Source organism: Aquila chrysaetos, chromosome 9 (assembly GCF_900496995.4).
Source record: "Aquila chrysaetos chrysaetos chromosome 9, bAquChr1.4, whole genome shotgun sequence".
NCBI lineage: Eukaryota > Metazoa > Chordata > Aves > Accipitriformes > Accipitridae > Aquila > Aquila chrysaetos.
Genome location: NC_044012.1, coordinates 41,170,983 through 41,190,497, shown reverse-complemented (window position 1 = coordinate 41,190,497; position 19,515 = coordinate 41,170,983). Strand labels below are relative to the sequence as shown.

Below are 19,515 nucleotides of genomic sequence, written 5' to 3'. Positions count from 1 at the left end.
TGTCTCCTTGCAGGCGTCGGAGGTGGAGCGACAGCTCTCCCTGCAGGTCCACACCCTCCGGGAGGACTTTCGGGAGAAGAACTCCTCCAGCAGCCAACACATCGTGCGGCTCGAGAGCCTCCAGGCAGAGGTAAGTCACCCATGCTCGGCCTCACACCTTCAAAAGGTGGCCAGGGCTATTTTAACTTGCATAGTGAACTCCTCGAACTGGGTAAACAAAACCTGCTGCTTGGAGCAAACAAAAAGGAGGACGGTAGTTGTGGGGCAAAGGACTCCCCCAGTGAAGATTTTTGCTGCAACCCAGGGCTGGCTGGGGTGGCACAGGCCAACTTCCACTGCTGCCTCGGCCACAAGCATGCCTGCAAAATGAACAGATGAGATGGATCTTCCAGGAGCTAAACCGTGGCTGTGCTCTTGCAGGGCTGCTGCCCAGTACAGATTAAACTCTCGGGCATGGTGGGAAGGTCTGCAAGGGGGTTTTTTTTCTGTTTCTCATGCTTGCAAAGAAAGCAGCAATCCTCTCCTGCCTCTGAGCCATGCATGTGGGAAAGCAAGGAGCCCCTGCCTGTTTTAGCTCTGGTACATTAGCAGGAACGATATTACCTTCCTTCCTCTTGCCTTCCCTGATGGGGGTCACTGGAGACCATGTAGGCAGGAACCAGAGGGGTAGAAGATGTCCAACTCTACTACCCCACCGCTTTTTTTTATTTATAAGCCGTCTGGAAGAGCTTTTCCTAAAATCTCTCAATTTCTTCTTTTCTCCCGCTCCCACCTGCTCCCTGCTGGTCCCTCGCCTTTTCTTCCCCTTCCCTTGGTGTGGAGCAGCAGGTCCTTGAAGTAAGTATAGAGGCTCAGAAAGGGTTTGCCCGCGCGTGCATTGCTGTCATTATGCATGCCTGTCACTGTGCATGCCTCACCTTGCCTTTTCGCCTCCTTCCTGTCTCTTGCTTTCCAAATCCCTTTCCCCCTGTGCCCTTCCTATGGCCCAGGGCCCACGGCAGAGCAATGTTTTTTCTGTTACACAGTCATTCACAGTGTGCTCGTTACTGGTTTGGATACCAAATATGAACTCTTGATAGAATTTCTGTATTATACCTCTCATTTTTCTTGCATCCCTTTTCTCCAAACCACGCAAACCATGATGTTGGTGGGAAGAGACATCTCAGAAACCATTAGTCACCTAAGAGCAGCTTTCTAATACCTACAGCAGCCTTTACCCTGCAGAAATAGCAAGTCCACACACTTTTCTAATATTCCTTCATGCAGCCAAATCTTTCTAGCAACCTGGAAAGTGGCAAAGAGACGAAGTCCCAAAGAGGCCAAGAAAGCAGTGGGAAGTTGCTGAATTTGTCTATGGTCCATGAATTGCAAGGAGGCCATAGGGAATATTTGAGGTTATACTGGACTGGTAAATGGCATAGCCAGTCCCCAGAGGTCCTGTGTGTACTAATCTGGGAAAAGGCTCCTTTTTCTTGGTTAAACAAGAAGTGACCTTGGCTAGTGCTGATTCATCCTGTGCACTGTTCCCAGCTAACAGAATCACAGAGGTTTTGCTTGGCACATCATTGTCCCTCTTCACCTGAAATCGCTGCCCTTGACAATTAAAAGAAATGAACCAATTTTAAAGACAACTGATCACTGGGAGACTAAAAATAAGCACGGCACAGAAAGGAGTCTCCACAAGTAAAAAGACAGAAAAATCCCTGGTGAGGACCTGGTGAACATGCAGCAATTAAGAAAAGCGTATGGGCAGTGCTGTGGCACAGCCCTGCGGGGAGCAGGATCCCGCAGGCTCACCCTGTGGTCTCCAGCACCCATACAGGAGAAAATGCCACAATGCTTAGTTGGGGACCAGCCAGGAAAAGTAGCTAGTTTTTCCCAGTCTTGCAAATTTTAATGTACAAGAGGTGGGCAGGGCTCGTCTCTGCTTAATCCATTTGGACATTTCTGCCTGCTCCCTGGCCTCCTGCCAATGCACACCCAGCCCCTTTGGAGGTGCCCCTGCAGCCTTGGGAAGGAAGAGTTTCCTTTCAGAACCTTCCTAAGCTTTAAACCACACACAGACATACAGTTTCTCTCATACAGGTACAGAATATGTATGTTCATACTTTTGCTTTTTGCTGTTTCATTTCTCTCTTGGGAATGTGATTTCCCTCCTCTCTGCTCCCTGGGAAGTGCAGGGTCCAACACCACCTCTTTTTCCTCCACAGATCAAAATGCTGACAGACAGGAAGCGGGAGCTAGAGCATCGCCTTAGTGCCATGATGGAGGAGAATGACCTGCTCCAGGGAACCGTGGAGGAGCTGCAGGACCGAGTCCTCATCTTGGAGAGACAAAGCCATGACAAGGATCTGCAGGTGAGGAGGCAGCGATGGGACAGGGAAGAGGGGGCAAATGGAGTAAAAGACATGGTTTGGGGTAAAATTGACCAGGAAGATAATCAGGAACTGGGAGACAAAACAACTGAAAGAATAAAACGGCTCATGTAAGCATGGCAGCAAGCAAGGTCCTGGGTGTTCCCCATAGGGACAGATAACAGGAGCCACAGTGGGACTTCTTGACAGCAAAGAGCAGCTTGGGAGGGAGATCTGAGCAAGGGAGTGGGACAGGGTGCTGGGGAAATGAGGTAAATGTAAAAAGCAGCAGAGAACTCTGGTTGCAGTTCATTTTAGTTAACTTTTTAATAGTAGAATTGGCTTCAGAAGGGGCTTCTTGAGACCCCACTGTTCCAAAGGGCAGTAACTGGCCCCATAGCTCTCACTGTTCAAGTGGTTTCCCAGCAAGCCCCATGGTGTTCGCAGCCATGTGTCACCAAACATCACTCCCCGGGGAACAAGCTGGCACCTATGTGGCTTCAGGCATCTTAGTAGAGAGCAAGATTTTTCCATTTTTCTTCTGTGGGTTGACAACCACTTGAACCCCAGCTCTCCAAAACAGCCCTGAACCTTTTTTCCCCTTTTTTTTGGTATATATTTGTATTTATATGTGTATAGATTTTGTAAAAACATGTCTATAATACTTTTCTTTTTGGATTCACTTCCTGCTGTGTTGTTTTCAGCAAATTTTTTACCTGCGTCCCAACTTCTTTACAATGTTCCTCCTTTTAGTGCTGATTAACCTGCTATTTTTATCTTTCAGGATATTCTGGAGTCTAAACAGTGTCTAATGACATTTGGAGATTATTAAGCTCCAACAAATAGCAATACCAGCCAAGAGTTCTTTCCTCCTGGCTGGAAACCCTCTTTCGTGACACTTATTCCTCCCTCTCAGCTCCTTCACAAAACAAGAGATTCATCCAGTCCATATCACCTCCGCTAATATTTTTTTTCCTGCTTCCTTGACAAATTCCTTGATTTTCTTTGCAAGCTGCACCAAAGCCAGCTGGAGCTCCAGGAGGTGCGCCTGTCCTACCGGCAGCTGCAAGGGAAGGTAGAAGAGCTCAGTGAGGAGAGAAGTCTCCAAAATTTCAACACAACCAGCACGTCCCTGCTATCTGAGATAGAGCAGAGCATGGAGGCAGAGGAGCTGGAACAAGAACGAGAACAGGTATTTGCCCTTTGGCCCCTGGAAAAGCCCATAGACCTCTGTAACCAGCCCCAGAGGGAGAGGGAGTTTAATGCATTTGATCTGGATTTGGAGTTGAACCAAGAGCTAGAAAATTGGAGTTGTGGTCTCAGGTCTGGTATCAACACCCTTTCGACCATATGAAAGTAAATCTCTGCATCCATTTCAAAACCAACATAGCAAGCTAGACAAATATTTGTGAGGTTTGGCAATCACATGGCTCACTTCACCGTGGAAGGAGGATCTCCATGGCCTTGATTACACAGCCTAATGTCAGGCTCTCTTGTTCCAGCTGAGGCTGCAGCTCTGGGAAGCATATTGCCAAGTGCGATATCTCTGCTCCCATCTCAGAGGAAATGACAGCGCAGACTCAGCAGTCTCTACAGACTCCTCCATGGATGAGTCTTCAGAAACCTCATCAGCCAAAGACGTCCCAGCCGGCAGCCTACGTGCAGCTCTCAGTGAGCTGAAAAGATTGATACAGAATGTGCTGGATGGGGCAGACTCCACGGTAAGGTGGTGGCACAGAGAGACCTTGGCTTGTGCATGTCCCCTTGCCCAGGTAACAGAGCTAGCTGCATGTTTCCACTGGATCTTGAAGTCCCCAGTCTCCGAGAACTGCAACTGCAGACCCGAGTGGGAGTACTCACCCTCCTCGTTTCAGTACCTGTAGCAGCTGGTAAGAAGGCTGAGCATAGAAATGCAGTTGTATTTGTTAAATAAAAAATAGAGAGTCCTGCAGAAGGTCTACAAACATGGAGACTGTAGCCATATGTTACCACGTGGTCAGTAGGTCTCTGTAAATGTGGTTTATGCTAAGGTGAGAACATGTCCTCATGCTCTTTTTACCATGTGTAGAAGCACTACCCTTGGCTGAGCATGTTTCCACTGTGGAGGTATATAGGAACAAAACTGAAACTCTACCAAAGTCACATTCACGCTTGCTTTTTCCTTGATTAGTACCTCCTATCCCAAATCAGTATCAAATTAATGCAATTGCCTTTTTTAAAGTGAAATCTGAGCAAGAGATTTCTCTCCCACTTTCAGAGCTCTCGAAGAAGCGACGATGACACCTTAGAGGAACAGATCAGGCGAACAAGCGAAGATTCACGAGCCCTGAGGGAATTAATGGAGGGAGAACGGGGGAAACTGAGGCAGAGTTTGGAGGAGCTGCAGCGACTGCACAGCCAGGTTAGCAATTCCTGCACTTTACATGTAGTCTTGTAACACCAGTGTTCATCCTCCAAGACCTCTTCCATAGAAGAGATCAACATGATCAATAACCCAGGAGGATTTGGGCCAAAACCAGTTATGGTTGGATGAGGGAGACTCTGTTAAACCCAGCGCAGATGCTTCATGCATTTAGGATCAGAGTTTTTGACAAGTTGTCTGTGGCCCATCCCAGACATCATCTCAAGCAGCCAAACTTCCTTTAAATCTTTCCCCAACCTGCTTTTCAGCTAACCTGTCTCACTTTAATTCTTCTCAGCAGAAGACCCCAAAGTACAAGGATGCTTGATATGGGGTACTGGAAACCCACAGGTCCCCCCAGTCTGACCCATCTTGTTTCCACTAAGCCCTTGTAAAGGGTATATGCAACCACTGGATGGACAAAACAGTGCTGCTCTGCTGCGCGTGGCACAAGGTTCGCCCCCCTTCCACAGCAGCACCACAAAAACCCTCATAAATGCACACCTAGAGAGTCTTAATCATGGCCAGCCTGGCACCAGGCAGCATCCCAGGCCCAACGGGGACTGGCTAAGACAATCTCAACATCAACGAATGATCCAACCCCGAAACCAACACCATTCCCAAAGCACAGAATCACACTGCATCCGCACTGAACATAGCATTATCTGTGTCTGAGATCCTACCCCAAAAGTAGCAAATGGAGACAGGCACTCAAGGAGATGCTCTGCAATCCCTGTCTCTATGGGACAGGTCTCCAAACACTGGAAGGGAGAAGGCAGAAGCAGCCTTTAACATAGCTTCTTGTGCAGCGCCAACTGCATTGGAGCAGGGAATGGGATTAATGCCCTTGGCTGGTCTTGCCAGCAGTGCTGTATCACCCTTTCGCCGCACCCCTTTGGAGAAGAGAAAACACATCCCTGTTCAGAAAGTCAGCACAACCTGGGGTCTGACAGCCTTCTGTAGGGCTATGGGAGTTCCCACCACGGGGCAGAATGAAAAAGAGTGAGAGCATCATTAAATACCCCTGGCAGTGATGGCTGCATGTGTATGAGGATGGGAAACAGACTTACTAACAAAGCAGCTGATCAGAGGCAGACTGCAGCGAGGGAGAAGCCCTGGTACCTGTCCTTCCTCAAGGACTGCTCCTGTCAGCAATGTGGCCACCACAAGAGACACCTTCGGGGGTCCATACTTGTGCCCCCAGTGAGTCATGAGCCCAGATGCTCCTCTGGCCATGCTACCATAGTCCTGTGCTGCCAGAGACCATTAGAGGCTTATTCACAGATTTTGAGTGACCATCCGTACACCAACCTGCTTGTCTGGACGCAGCACCTCCTTACCATTGCTCCTGGGCACACAAGGCCTTGACAAGACACCAGGAGGGAGCAGCACTTGGTTGTTCTTTGCTGTGGCTGGTCTTCCCAAACTCCCCAGCCAGGAAGGACTAGAGGACATGCCCTGGATCGCAAGTCTGGACTCCCAGCTCTGCTTTTAGGCATCCCTGACTACCAAAGCTTTGAATATTTAGGGAGCAAAGGGAAGACTGCAGTTCTACTTTCTTCTCACACCTCTGTGTTATATGGAGAAAGATGGGGCATAACTACAAATGCAGCAGACATTGCTCTCGGAGAAGCACTCCAGCCTCACGCAGCAAATACATGTCTCCCGCAGCTTTTGCCCATAACCCAGCCTCGCACTTGCTCAAGGTTAATAATCATTCTCATCTCCCTTAGAAGAGGCAACATTGTCTTCAGTTCAGTACTAAAGAAAATCAAGGCACATGGAAATCTGGTCCACCCGGGGCAGCAGTGCTTTGCTGCCTCTGCATCCCTCTGTGCTGTCACTGGTATTGATACAATAAAAGGGGAACTCCTCCTAAACAGCTTTTGGGACCTGTCAGTGCTCCTGCCTGAGAGCAAGGTGAGCTGGTGGAGACAGGAATCACCCCTGCCTCTGTCTAGACTGGAAAGCAGTTTCATGCCTTCCTGCCTGGTCTGTTTCCTCCCTCTGTGGAATCCCATTCTTACCTGAAACACAGACAAAAGCAGTTAAAACCCCAAACCTATCCCCAAACGCAGTTTTTTTGGCCTCTTGATCCGCTGTCCCTGTGATTTCAGCAGAAGTGCTCAGCACCTTTCACGTTAGCTCGCACCACTGCTCTCCATCACATCATTGCTCTGAGGTGCATCCTATGCTGGGCTGCAGGAGGGCACAGCTCGGGCAGAGCTCCCCAATTCCCTGGCAGCCCAGCACACAGCATTTGCACCCTCCTCCCCCACCCTGACCCAGCCATGCCATGCTAACGGCAGATCCTCCCACGCTGTTGATATGATGAGCCCTTTTTGACTGTCTGCCCTCTATTTAAAGATTTCTTTGAGGATTCAAGCACTACTGAGCTGCATTTAGAGAAAGGAGGTGGGTCAAATACTGGAAGGGTTTCCAGGCAGTGGAGTAGCGTAACAGAGCATGTGTGTTCCCTAGACAAAGAAATTAAATGTGTATGAAATATTGCAAAGCTGTGCTAATGCAATCCTTGCATGATTTCACACCCTATTAACTCACTCTGCACAGGACCAAAACGATAGATCATTTCTCAGACTATTTAAGACTCCGCACATATTTTAAAGTCTAATTAAAATTGTAAGATGTGCCAGTAACACCTTCCATGGCATGAAAGGGAATTTTCACATCCTTTGTCTTCAGCTTCATACTACCTCAAGAGACATAATGCCCCCCTCCAAAAAAATCCTATTTGCTGCTAAATTATGTTTGCAATAATTTAACCCTGGAAAGATCAGAATAAAACAGGCAGGCTCAGAGGATGTGCGCACAAGACAAACTGCTTGGAGACGGGCAATATTTCAGTGCTGATGCCATAGTGACAGCAAAGTTGCAGGCAGGTCCTGTCCTGCACAGCTACACAGCTTTCAGTGCTGTTTCTGCATGTTACTGAGGCCGTCCTGGTGACCCATCTTGCTCAGAGCAGCACTGCCAGCATCCCGGGGCGAGCTGGCACATTTCATGGGGAGGTTGCAGCAGCACTAACAGCACCCTCCCAGCAGATACAGCTTCTTCTACAAGCAGGGGAGCTCAGCCTCCAGGTTGACCCATGTGGGGTTTTTTTGCCCCCACTCGTGGTGAATTTGTCGGAGCAACCCTGGGTTTCACGCCCTCCCTCTGCCCACAGGTCACACTACTGAGTGTGGAAATGACGACGCTGAAGGAGGAACGGGACCGGCTGCGAGGTGCTGCTGAAGACAAGGAGACAAGTGAACGGCTCCTGCAGGCCATCAGGGACCGAGATGAGGCCATTGCCAAGTAAGTGGTATGAACAGCCCAAGCCACGCTGAGTTAGCAGATACAGAGTCCCTTAGCAGAAGATGACTCCAGGATGGGTTTCTCCAACCCTCCATGAATTTCAGTAGCTGTTACAAAGTGATGGAGTGAGTCTTAGCTTTGCTGGCATTGGGATATGCTGCCAGGAGCTTGGGAGCAGGGCAGGAGATGCCGATTTCCAGAGCTGCCCCATGGCAGGATTGGGGGCATTTAGGAGGATGCTGTGAACCATGTTTTTGCCATCCCTAGTGCTGGTCTGAGTCACAGCAAGGCAGAGAGAACTTCAGGGAACTGAACTTTTGCTCTTCCAGACACACAACCTTGCTTTCCTGTCCATCCCCATTACAGCCCTGCTTGGGCTTCTTCCCTAAACCATTTCTCTGGTCACTTGCTGTCCTTTCTTGTTCCAGGGTCTTTTTTGCATCTCCAGTCCTGTAATTCTCTATTTCTCCTTTCAGGATTCTCCCATTGTTTTGACTCTTTATTTTCCCCATCCTCCTTGCAGACCTGTGCAGTTTTGCTACCACGTACCCCATACCCCCCTTCCCCAGCTCTGTCCTTGGGCTTGCCACAGTGCCCTGAGCACTCTTTGCCTGAAGGAGAGGGGCAGAAACATTTGCCTCGCTGTGCTGTACATAGAAAGGACACATCTGATAATCTCTTCAATAAGTAGATAGGCCAGGACACCACCAGTCCATCTCCTTATGGAAACGCCTAATACTCAAGGAGCACAAGAGGAGGAGCACAAGAGCATTGCACCTCTGAGGATGTGGGGAGCTAAATCAGCATGCACAATCCCTTCATCTTTTTTTAAGTGACCGGATCATCCATGCTGCTCTCGGCCGGGTAGCCGGCTACCAAACTCCCATCGCTGTCCTCTGTAACACCTCCATCTGTTGGCAAAAATCAGGAGCATCCCAGCTGCACTGCCAAGTGCAGAGAGGTGGTTCTGACATTTCCAGTGCGTGTGGGTTGCTGGTTCTGCTGTGGCTATAGCAACGTGCTGCTGCGGCGATAAATCCCCCGGTAATATCCAGGCAGCGATGGGGAGCTTCACAACAAAAGGCTATTTAAGGTGCTCAAACCCACAGGCGGGAGTGGAAGGGTACAGCTTCTCCACGCCGGTTAACGACCCTGCTGGGACAAAGCACTAACATTTACGGCTGACTGTCCTGCAGTGGCGGGAGCCCAGAGAAAGGGGGACGTGACAAGTGTGCATGGGTGAGTAGCGGGTGATTAATGACCAGAAAGTGGCTGCAAGTGAAAGCAGACAAGAGCATCTTGTTGCTAGAAATGAAAGCATCCCTCCACAGACTGAGCAGACTGCTGCCAGGCAGCGAGCCACCTGGGAGGCTCGTGATATGCTTCCCACCTCGCACCTCAAGGGTTAAATCACTTTTGTTGAAGCCCTCCCAAAAAAAAGCCCTAACTCTGAACAGAAATAAAATCACTGCCTGAGGCAGACATCTGGCATGGAAAATTTTTAGCTTGAAGCTGAAGTTTGGCCACACGGGAAGCAATAGGAAAATAGGATCCTATAATAGGAGGTATTAAGCAACCGCTACCTGGAATATAAACACAAATTCCTAAATAGCTTTTTCTGCAGGGGAGCACAAGGGAGCTATTAGGAGGCGATGAATTAGCTACAGTTAATAAGATGCAATTATTTCTCCTGAAAATGTTTGCAAGGAAAGATGGTTCCCAGCAAGTCATGTTACAGTTACCCATCACACAGCAGTTAATTGAAAACTTAAGGTTTGTGCTCACCTGTGTGCTCCCAGCATGGTAAGCAGCATTTCCCAGCTTGGGCAGCTTAGGAGATTGCTCCTTCCTAGAGGACAATTTCTTTCCACTAGCCAATAGCAGCTGGAACATCTCAGCCACTGAGCATTCAGAACCCTTTGGGCAACCCTGGCCATGGCATCACATGCCCAGTGGCCACCAAAGGCCTGGAAAGAAACACGGCAGTGGTGTTCCCAAGGGCTGGCACAACCCCACTGAAACTGGGAGCTTTCCTTAAAGTGTAACATTTAATTCAAACAATTTTAACAGTCTGCCATTCTTAAAAAGCATATGCTGTGATAAACTTTCTTCCTTCATTTCTTCCTTCCTTCCATCTAAGTTCCAACTGAAGGCAGACTTGTACTCTTTGAGGGTTTTTTTTGTTTGTTTGTTTTATATTGCAACTTATTGATCAAGTCATCAGGCACAGATCATTTGGTTTTAGCACATACCATTTCCTTTCCTATGCATTAGTAAACAGAAGAAAAGGAAAAAATATTTACATGCAGATTCTACCTCGTTGTAGATCTCTATTTTTAATGGCAGATCCTGCACATTTTCCAGGCACACTGTATTATCTTACACAGCAGTGTATCTGAATATCTTTCTGTATTCTTCATAGTCTGCTTACCAGAAATCTGCTCGTTTTATAGTAATGATGTCTACAGTTCTGTCCCACTCTTCAGATGGATAGATTGTCCAGAATACAATGGAGATGATCAGCTTAAGATTTGGGGACTTGCCAATGAAATAAATTGTTGACTTCTCCTCAAGGATATGTTTAACACTTCCTTTGGAGAAAAAAAAAAAAGAAAAGTCACATGCCCCAATTTCTCACTCTCCCCCCAGGAAGAATGCGGTGGAGGTGGAGCTGGCCAAGTGCAAGATTGACATGATGTCCCTCAACAGCCAGCTGCTGGACGCCATCCAGCAGAAGGTGAACCTCTCGCAGCAGCTGGAGGCCTGGCAGGTGAGCAGCCCCCAGTCACCGCAGGGCAGGGTCTGGGTGGCACGCAGCCCAGGAGGCACCTCTGGGTGACTTTTGCCCCTCCCTGTGGGTTTGCTGCATTCTCAGCCTGAACACCCATAGATAGGAGCGTTTGCTTTTGGCTCTGCAGAAGCCAGTGATGCAGTGGTGCTCAGAGGGGTGAAACACAGCCCTTCCCTGCTCAAAGCCTTTCAGCTGTGAACTGTTAATTAATTATACAGGAATGCCCATTTAAAATGGAGAAACAAACTGTATCTCATGGCTGCATGCAGCATGGGTAACATACACTTTGCAGAGTAAACTTCTGTGGCCCAGGGAGGGAAGGTGTCCATGCAGGAGATGTCCCTGGGCAGGCACAGCCTTGGGGACATGCGGGCACAGCACGTCCTTGCATTTCCGTGACGGAGCAGAAAGGTGGGAGGCAGAGAGATTGTGGTGATTGTTTCATGGTACAGCTGCACTGTTTCCAACTCGGAAGATCCAGCAAGATGGAGAAGCTAAAATCCCAGCTCTCCACCAAGGTAAAAAAACCCCAAACCCATGCAGTTCAGCAGCTGCCCTGGAGATGCCCCACTTGGGGCCAGTTGGGAAAACCTACGTAAAGGCAGAGAGCCTTTGAGAGCAGACAAAGCTGTCTCCTCCTGGAAACTAGCACCAAGGGAGAGCTACTTTAATAGAAAACAAGCAGATACAAGAGAAAAGGTCCGGGCCAGTTCTAGTAATGTGTTGCAGACCATACAAGACCCCAACTCTACTAACAACCAGCCTGACCGGTAGAAACCTCTCCCGTACAACCTCGCTCCTGTTTCAACTCCACTGTGTTTTCGTTTCTCTTTTTTTTTTTTTTCTTTTCTTTTCTTTCTCCTGCTTACAGTTTGCTTCCTCAGGGCTTTTTACTATCTGGCTCCTTTGGTTTCTGATCTAGTGGCCTTTCTCAGTTCCTGTACCAACAGCTTTAGTCGTACACCCCTCCTGCCTTTGAGGTGAGCTCCCTGCACCCTCACCAAGCACCCGCCATCCCCTCACCTGCTCCATTTGCTGCCACTGTCACCCGCATCCGTCTCTGTCCTCACCGTCATCTGGCAAGAGAGGCCAGTGGGGGGTCTCCATCACCCACTGATATCCTGCACACATATACCACACACCCCAGCACCAGGCCAGGGCACAAGGGGCAGCATCCTACACCCCATGGTGAGGCTTTACCCCCCAGGTCACCACGGGGAAAGCCAGGCTGAGGCGCACGTATCATTAATCCTCTATATTTGGCATATCTAGTATCTGGAAAAGTTCTTGAAATACAGACTGGGATTATACTTCTCAGGCTCGTTATGCAGTCACTGACATTCAGTGCTCTGCATAGGAACTGTCTGTATCCAAGTTCTGCTTCAGTTTGGATGGGTGGTATAAATTGAGACCTACTTACTAGTACACTCATATTTAGTGCTGGAATATCCCCAGCTTAGGGTTTTAACAGCAGGTGTTTGTTTGCTTTCTCACTTAACACTATGTCATCCAATTGCAGCAGTATAGCAACCCCAATCCTGTTCCCATCAGTTGTCTAAGAAAAGGATCAGGCTTGCTAGCACTGCAGAAAGTTGTCTCCAACATACTGACCTAAAGTGTTATTACGCAGTAGCAAAATAGTTTCCAAGCACCTAGTGTCCCCAGAACAGAAGCTCAACTGCAGAGGCACAAAACAAGTCAGGTGATTTATGTATTTCAGAAACTATTTTGCAAAGCTGAATGTTTCTGATAAAATGGGATGAGATTCTCTGCTTTAGCTGGGTATAAATGGAGGCTTTAATCTGATAAAATTTTGCTCCTGCTCACTTCTAGGCTGCACTTTACCAAGGACCATCAACAAGATTACAGTTTTCTGTAAGCACATAATCATACAGTCTATAAAATATGCCACAAGCAAAATCGCACACATCCGAGCCTAGCACAGGAGTAGATGTGCACCTCACCCCCATGCCTAATCTGACCCCCACTGGTATTCATCATTATCTGACTGGGGGCAGGAGGGGTGTTACTGGGAGTAGGGAAGGAATATGGAGCAAACTTGGAAGTGGAGGGCTGCCTCTCTGAAATGAGAGCTCAGTGGCTTCACTGCAATAGCGACAGGGGCACCGTTAGGTTAGAAAAATGCTGCAATGCCAGCAGAGCGCTGCAGCCTGCACAGCCACAGCCACCAGCCTCCGAGGTCGCCTTGTGCAGCTCCGACCCTTATCTCATGCAAGGGAGACCATCTTCAGCTCGCGAAGAGGATACATGCCATTTGCACCTCCTTCAGCCTCACCCCTTCTGCAAAGAGCAGAAACTCCTGCCCAGAATGCCCAGAGCACACCAGTACCATGTTATCCAGCTTTATGGGACCGCTTTACCAGACAGGTCTCGTACTGCTGGTGTTTGTCCTCCCTCCGCGTTCCCGGACACTCCTGTGCCCCTGCCCAGTGCCAAGGCAGGGACCGCAGCTCTGCCCCAGCCTCGCTGCCTACATCTACCCTGAATCTCCACAGCCAAGTGCTGTGCGCTCTGATTCACACATTGGACAGACAGGGACCTAAATGTAGTGCACTCTCAATAGTGCATACTGTATTTTTACATATATATAAAATATTTTTTGTATATATATATAAAAATCATACTCATTCCTTGTTATATGGTTAACCAAGGACACAGATCTGCCATGCTGGAGCCTGGGTGCCTAACTCATTTGCTAGAAGAGGTGCCTTCAAAATCCAAGTGCTATACGTTTTCACGTGGCAGCTTCACCTCTGGAAACGTGTTTCACCTTAATGCTGATGTTTACCTTAACCTCTTCAACTCTCCCTCTGCCTTTCCCCTTTCCAGCCCTGCTCTAAAAAGATCCAAAGTTTCCCCAGTCCACGTAGCTCTGCACCCTCCTGCTCCCCCAGGGAAAGTCCCCATACTAAATATGGTCTAGGCCATTGCTATCAATCCTTTTCCCTGCAGAAAATGCTGCAACAAGAGATTAGTCATTGTTCAAGTTTCCAGTCCACGTTGGTTATTTTATTCCACATTGAGCTACAGAGCAGCTGGGGCACCTGCTGGGCGATGGCAGCACCTTCCCTGCTGTCTCAGTGCTGCCATGATGGGCTGCCCTGCACGAGGTGCTGAATGAACTGCACTTCCCCCACTACAGCCCATCCAGGGTATCCTTGTTCTCACCAGGTAGTGCTCATAAGGGACCAGACCGCTGGAGAATGGTTGATTTCTCCTGTGGGGCTAGTTTGTGTACACAAGTTTTCACTAAGCTACAGTATAATATGCAATTATAGCAGAAATAATGGAGCTGAAGGTTTAAAATTTGTAGAATTGATAGCCAGGTTTTCAAGGAACACATTAGCACGTCGTCAGCAGCAATGGAACTGACTAATTATTTGTGTAGAGCAACTTCACTGTGCTACAAACATGGATGAAACCAGAGCGCTTCTGGTACATCTAAAAAAACCACCGTGCAGTTGTTCATGCCAAGCTGTCTGTCAGAGAGCTCCCACCGCTCTGCTGGCTGTAGAGGAAGAAACGGGTCTAAGGGATGAGTGCAGTTCTCTTTGGTAAGTCTGGTGCAAAACCCACTTGGGATCTGGTGGGCCCGCGCCTGGCCCCAGCCCCTCGGCTCCTGGTGGCACCTTCCCCAAGGAAGCCCCACTAACAGTGGCTGTGCAGGCAGATCTGTCACGCCTGCCTGCTCCGTATGGCAAGCACATAGACCATCCTTACTTTTTCTGGCATTTGCTTTCAGCTGCATTAGTTCTTTTTTATTTATTTCTCCCCCCAAAGGGGACATCTGCAAGCTGCAGACAGCAGAGAAACATAGTTTAGGGGTGTGACAGAGTCCCAAGCAGGTGCGATGCTCCTCTGCAAGACCACCTGAGCAATTTACCCCTCAGAACTGTGTGATTTACTTTCCTCGCTCACTAGAAAGCCTCACAGCAGCAAGCAAGGCTAAGTCTGCTGCCAGGTGGGGAGCTAGACCTATCCCCACTCTTGTCATCCCTTCTCCATCTCATCACAGCACGTTTCACACCCATTTCAGCCGCGTCCCTGCGCGAGCTCCCTCTGAGCATCAGCTGCCACTAACAACCCTCTCCTCTCCCTCTGCTGCAGGATGACATGCACAGGGTCATTGACCAGCAGCTGATGGACAAACACCCGAAGGAATGGAGCCAGCTTGCTTATTCCTTCTCCAGTGGCTATGGCACAAAGCGGAGTGCCAGACCCTCCCCCGTGTTCAGGCCGGAGCAGCAGGGGGACGAGCCCGTTGGGGCAGAAGGGAACCGCCTCTTTTCCTTTTTCAAGAAAAATTAATTTGAAAAAGAGAAACCTTTCCAACAATTCCTGCTTCAAGATGGGGAGTGGGGCAGCTGCCCAGCTTGCTGATGGACCCAACTCTGATCCACTAAGAAAAAAGAAAGGGGCAAAGGAGTTAACCCTTGAGACTCTGCACTATTTACACCGCACCTGGTCTGAACCAAATGTTTACATGAACTGGAGATTTGCAAATTGACAATGTGATACTAATAGAAAGAAACTTTTCCTATTCTTTAAGTGAAGTGATAAGCTTCAGGGTATATTTTAGGCGCTTTGACACAGTCCAGTTTGTGCTGTGAAGAATAATCTGATTGTCTTAAAAGCATTCTCATGCTGGAGAAGGAAGTAAGCAGCCCCAAGACAAAGCAGCGCAGGGGATTGAGAACTGCCATCACAGCAAGCACAGGGGGAAGAAGAGGGCTGAATGCAAGAGAAGAGAGGGGAGTCACTTACACCGCCCTCTGGTCCTGGCAGCTGTGATATCCTTCATCCATCCCACTGAGACTGGAGTCGCTCTGGCCCCAGCCTTGCCATGTTTTGACAAGTGTAGCTTTCTCCATGGTGGAAGTTGAGCCCTCATTGCAGATCCTGCCTGGGCGCCATCTCCCCCGCAGCTCTGCATAGCTGTTTACCCCTCGCTGGGAATCCAGGCTCCTCGCAGATCAGGGCAGATGTAAGATTGCTGATGTTACTGTCTTCTCTAGCTCCCTCCTGTTACAGAGAGAAGAGCTGTAGAGACTGTAGTTACATGGAACGTTAAGGATTTCTCCCCAAGAGACTGACAATCTCTAACAGATTACAAACTGGGTAAGAGTTGTGGATGTTCAGTCCTGGGGCACCTAGTGTCCCTCCAATGGCCAAAGGTAGTTGTGGAGCTTCAGCATGTCACACACCTTTCCCCAAAGCCAGGTACCCCTCCCAAACAGAGTAAGAAACCTGTCATTTTAACTGGATAGGCCCCCCAAAAGCCTAACTAATAATTCATTGAAAGCCTACCTGTAATGATGTCAGTAGGTCTTTAAGGCTGGGTTGGCAGACTTGCTCCTCAGAAAGCATGCAGACATCTACCTTCACTAAAGCCAAAGGCAATTAGCGTGTCTACAAAGCTCTGGAAATTCTGCAGCTTACTCTGCCCCACACAGTAACATTAGCTATGGTCTGACGAAAACTATGAGTATTTGTCCCTGCCTGCAGGTCATTTACTACTCAGCCCTTTGGCGAGCAAGTAGCCAAATCTCCTTTTGACCGAAGATGATCAGAGCCTGCTTTGCTGTAAGCATGACTTGATCAAGGAGAAGGAACGTAGCTTATTCGGTATATGCACACAGTGATGCTGGAAATCCTGCAACTCTTAAGTAGGGACCTTCCCTATGCACTGGATGGGCACCTTACAGCTCTTCTCTTTAACACAGTCTACCATCATAAAGCAGCAAGGAATGCCAGCCTAAGTTCAGAGATGTCCTGCTGCTGTCATGCAATTTTCACACATTCTCCCAGCTCACGATACCCACAGGCCCCAATTTGTTTCCCCATCGCTTTAAAGAGGCTACCACCTACACTGTCCCACAGGAGACGGAGCTAGGTACACATTCAGCTCTGCCCTGCTCAGCAACTTAGGTGCTAAAACACCATCCTACAGGGAGCTGCTATCTCTCTTCACTATTTACAGTAACAAGCTTTCTGCTAGAATTAGGTAATACCTTCTAAGAAGCAGGTAAGAGGTTCGTGGCTTGGGTTTTTTTATTATTATTTAACTTATCTATGGGATAGAACATCCATTAATACCTCAGTACAAATATCCTTTCTGCCTACAAAGATTTGAGCATTCCCATATTTCCTTGTTAGCATGAAACTACCACACTGGTATGAAATCATCTTGCACTGAGGTAGCTCCATGTTGCAAGGAGCAAAGTACTCTTTGGGATTGAAAATGATGGCAAAAAGCTGAGTGCTAAAACCCATTTACTTGAAAGCAATGACACCTGGATTGCAGATCCTGCTCCAGGAAATACTTAGGTAAAGCACCACCAATACAGCTTGATGCTTACAGGGAAAGGAGTCTGGAGTCTCACAGGCAGGTAAGGAAACCAAACCTTGGCCTCTCCTTTCTAGGCAATGCTCAACTGTTGAGTATCTGCTTGTATCCGCTTGTGCAAGTGAGGGAAAGGGACTTAGTGCAGTGCCAAGCGTGCTCTCAGGATGGCAAGTCCTCATCCTCCCATCTTACCTATGTTGTGACTCCCAGTAGGGCAGAGCCATGAGGCACACACTCAGCATCCCGGGCTGTCAGGACTCAGTTATGCCCATATGCATTAACATAAACTTTGATACCTGCAAAATTAGGTGTGGGTTCATGGAAGCCAGTGACACATGTGAACAGTTGTCTTATACCCTGTTTGAAAACTATGCTCCGCTTGTTGTGGGAGAGCTACGTGAACATCTTTGTCCTCACAGACCTTTTTTTCTGCTGTCAGTTGTCATTTCCCAGCCCCAACAGCTCTCTTCAAGCCACATGCCCAGCAGCTGTGTGGGACTCTACCCCTGTGAGGATGTGTGGATGTATGTATGCAATCCTAAGGCAAGGGCCTTAAGTTATCCAATGAAGATGCAGTAATGAGATGAAGAAAGGTGCCTTCTGCTCCATGTTTGCTGAGAGGGAAGCGACTCATTCAGTTACAGGGGTAGGCAATTGAAATACACAGCACATCTCTTCATTTAAGGAGGAACCTACCTTAATCCCATTGCAATTTGATTTATTTATTAACAGTGATGGAAGAGACTGCAAGAGGAAAGTCAGCATGTTCTAAGGTGCCAGTTGGGTATGGTTTCTTAAAACTAGCCTCTTAACCCTAAAGACTTAGTTGCACTACTAAACCCAGAAATAGAAGAGAATTGGGTTTAATGAACTGGACAACACACCAAAGGAGACCTCCTTGTGCTGAGCTGCTACTCAACAGGAACACAAACTGCCTTAACATAGCAGCTAGGTTTTGTTGTTTTGTCTTCAAAAATCTCATCAATGCAGTCCTTCACATTCTCGTTTGTTATGTTGCTTTTTAACAAGGTCCTGACTATTCCACCTTGAGCTGTCATTAAAACACTCGTCTCCCTCCTGTCATGGCCAGGAGCCTGGAATCATCCTTGCAGTGTTGGGTTAGAAGACACTCCACTTGTGATACTTGATACTTCTAGGACACACATGGCATAAAGGAAACATCGGCTCCAGTGAATGAGATGGAGGAAGCACATTAATCCAGCAGGTACTCAGGATCCCAAAGTAGATTTAGGGAGTGGGATCAGCAGCTCTAAATACAACACTCGCCCTTGCTTTTGAGATAATGGTAAATAAAACAGTAGTGCTGCACAGTCACTGTTCAAATATTGCACAGAGAAGAGATGCCTGCTGAGATTAAGGTTACAAAGAACTTTCCCACAGTTAAGTAACAGGTGACTGGGCAAATGTTTATTATGCTAGCCTAAGGGAAAAGGGATCAATCTCCCTTTAGTCAACTCTGCAAGGGAAAAAACTGTAAACAAGAAACAAGTAAGTGTAAATGAAAGGCAAGTCACTAGCACTTTATCTTAATACAAACTTAGATCAGCAACTTGCCGTTGAGATGAACAACAGATCAATTAATGACAACAGAATAATTTTGCACAGAGAAGCAAGAAGTGAGGTTACAGGCAGTGCTGCATGTACAAGGACTTGATAGCTGCGTGCACTTGTCCTACTTAGAATGGTAAATTCCAGATATGCCTCTACATCAGGCAAACTCTCTACTCCCCACTCGGCTATAAAAAGCAAGATTGTTTTAACCAAAAAGCCAAGAAAGGAAGTGTCTGGGTGCTGCAGCAACGATTCCCTTAGATTGAGAGGGAAAAAGCACACAGCAGGGACAAGCAGAAAGAATGTATCTATAGATATGTACATATACCACAGTGCTGTAATTTTTGTATGTAGCAGTAATGTAAATAAATGTATGGTTTTTATAAGATACATATTATAAAAATCTATAAAGGCATATTTTTAGTAAAACAATGCTCTACTTCTTTTGTAAATAGTTCTCTTCAGAATAAAACAGATCATTTATATAATACTGTCTCAGCTCTCAAGTCACTGCTTATCTTGCCTAGCTGCAGAACAAGCTCACTTTGTGAACTATCATCTTAACACCTAACAGCATCTTTAGTGCTTCATCATCCCAAGAAATTCAGCCATGTAAAGCACTTGCATGTGTTCAGAAGAGAACGGTCCTGGAGAAAGAACATTTGAGGCATTTACATCTCCTGCCACACAGGAAAATAGAAAGACGAGCATG

General features: G+C 47.8%; 1 protein-coding gene across 3 annotated transcripts in view; it reads left to right on the top strand.

Moving 5' to 3' along the window:
- BICDL1 (BICD family like cargo adaptor 1) overlaps positions 1-19,291 on the top strand; it is a 51,751-nt gene extending 32,460 nt beyond the window's left edge. The window contains exons 3-12 of one of the 3 annotated variants that reach the window (XR_003924955.1): positions 14-130; positions 826-837; positions 2,211-2,357; positions 3,367-3,546; positions 3,857-4,075; positions 4,612-4,755; positions 7,943-8,073; positions 10,723-10,843; positions 11,736-11,844; positions 14,993-15,105. Coding sequence is in view for 2 of the 3 variants with exons in the window: in XM_030025403.2 (XP_029881263.1) it covers positions 14-130; positions 826-837; positions 2,211-2,357; positions 3,367-3,546; positions 3,857-4,075; positions 4,612-4,755; positions 7,943-8,073; positions 10,723-10,843; positions 14,993-15,193 (1,272 nt within the window). In the remaining variant the exon portion in view is untranslated. Of the gene's footprint in view, positions 1-13; positions 131-825; positions 838-2,210; positions 2,358-3,366; positions 3,547-3,856; positions 4,076-4,611; positions 4,756-7,942; positions 8,074-10,722; positions 10,844-11,735; positions 11,845-14,992 lie in introns of all 3 variants that reach the window. The other 2 variants (XM_030025403.2, XM_030025404.1) reach the window with 2 other exon arrangements.
- Positions 19,292-19,515: the final 224 nt, after the last annotated feature.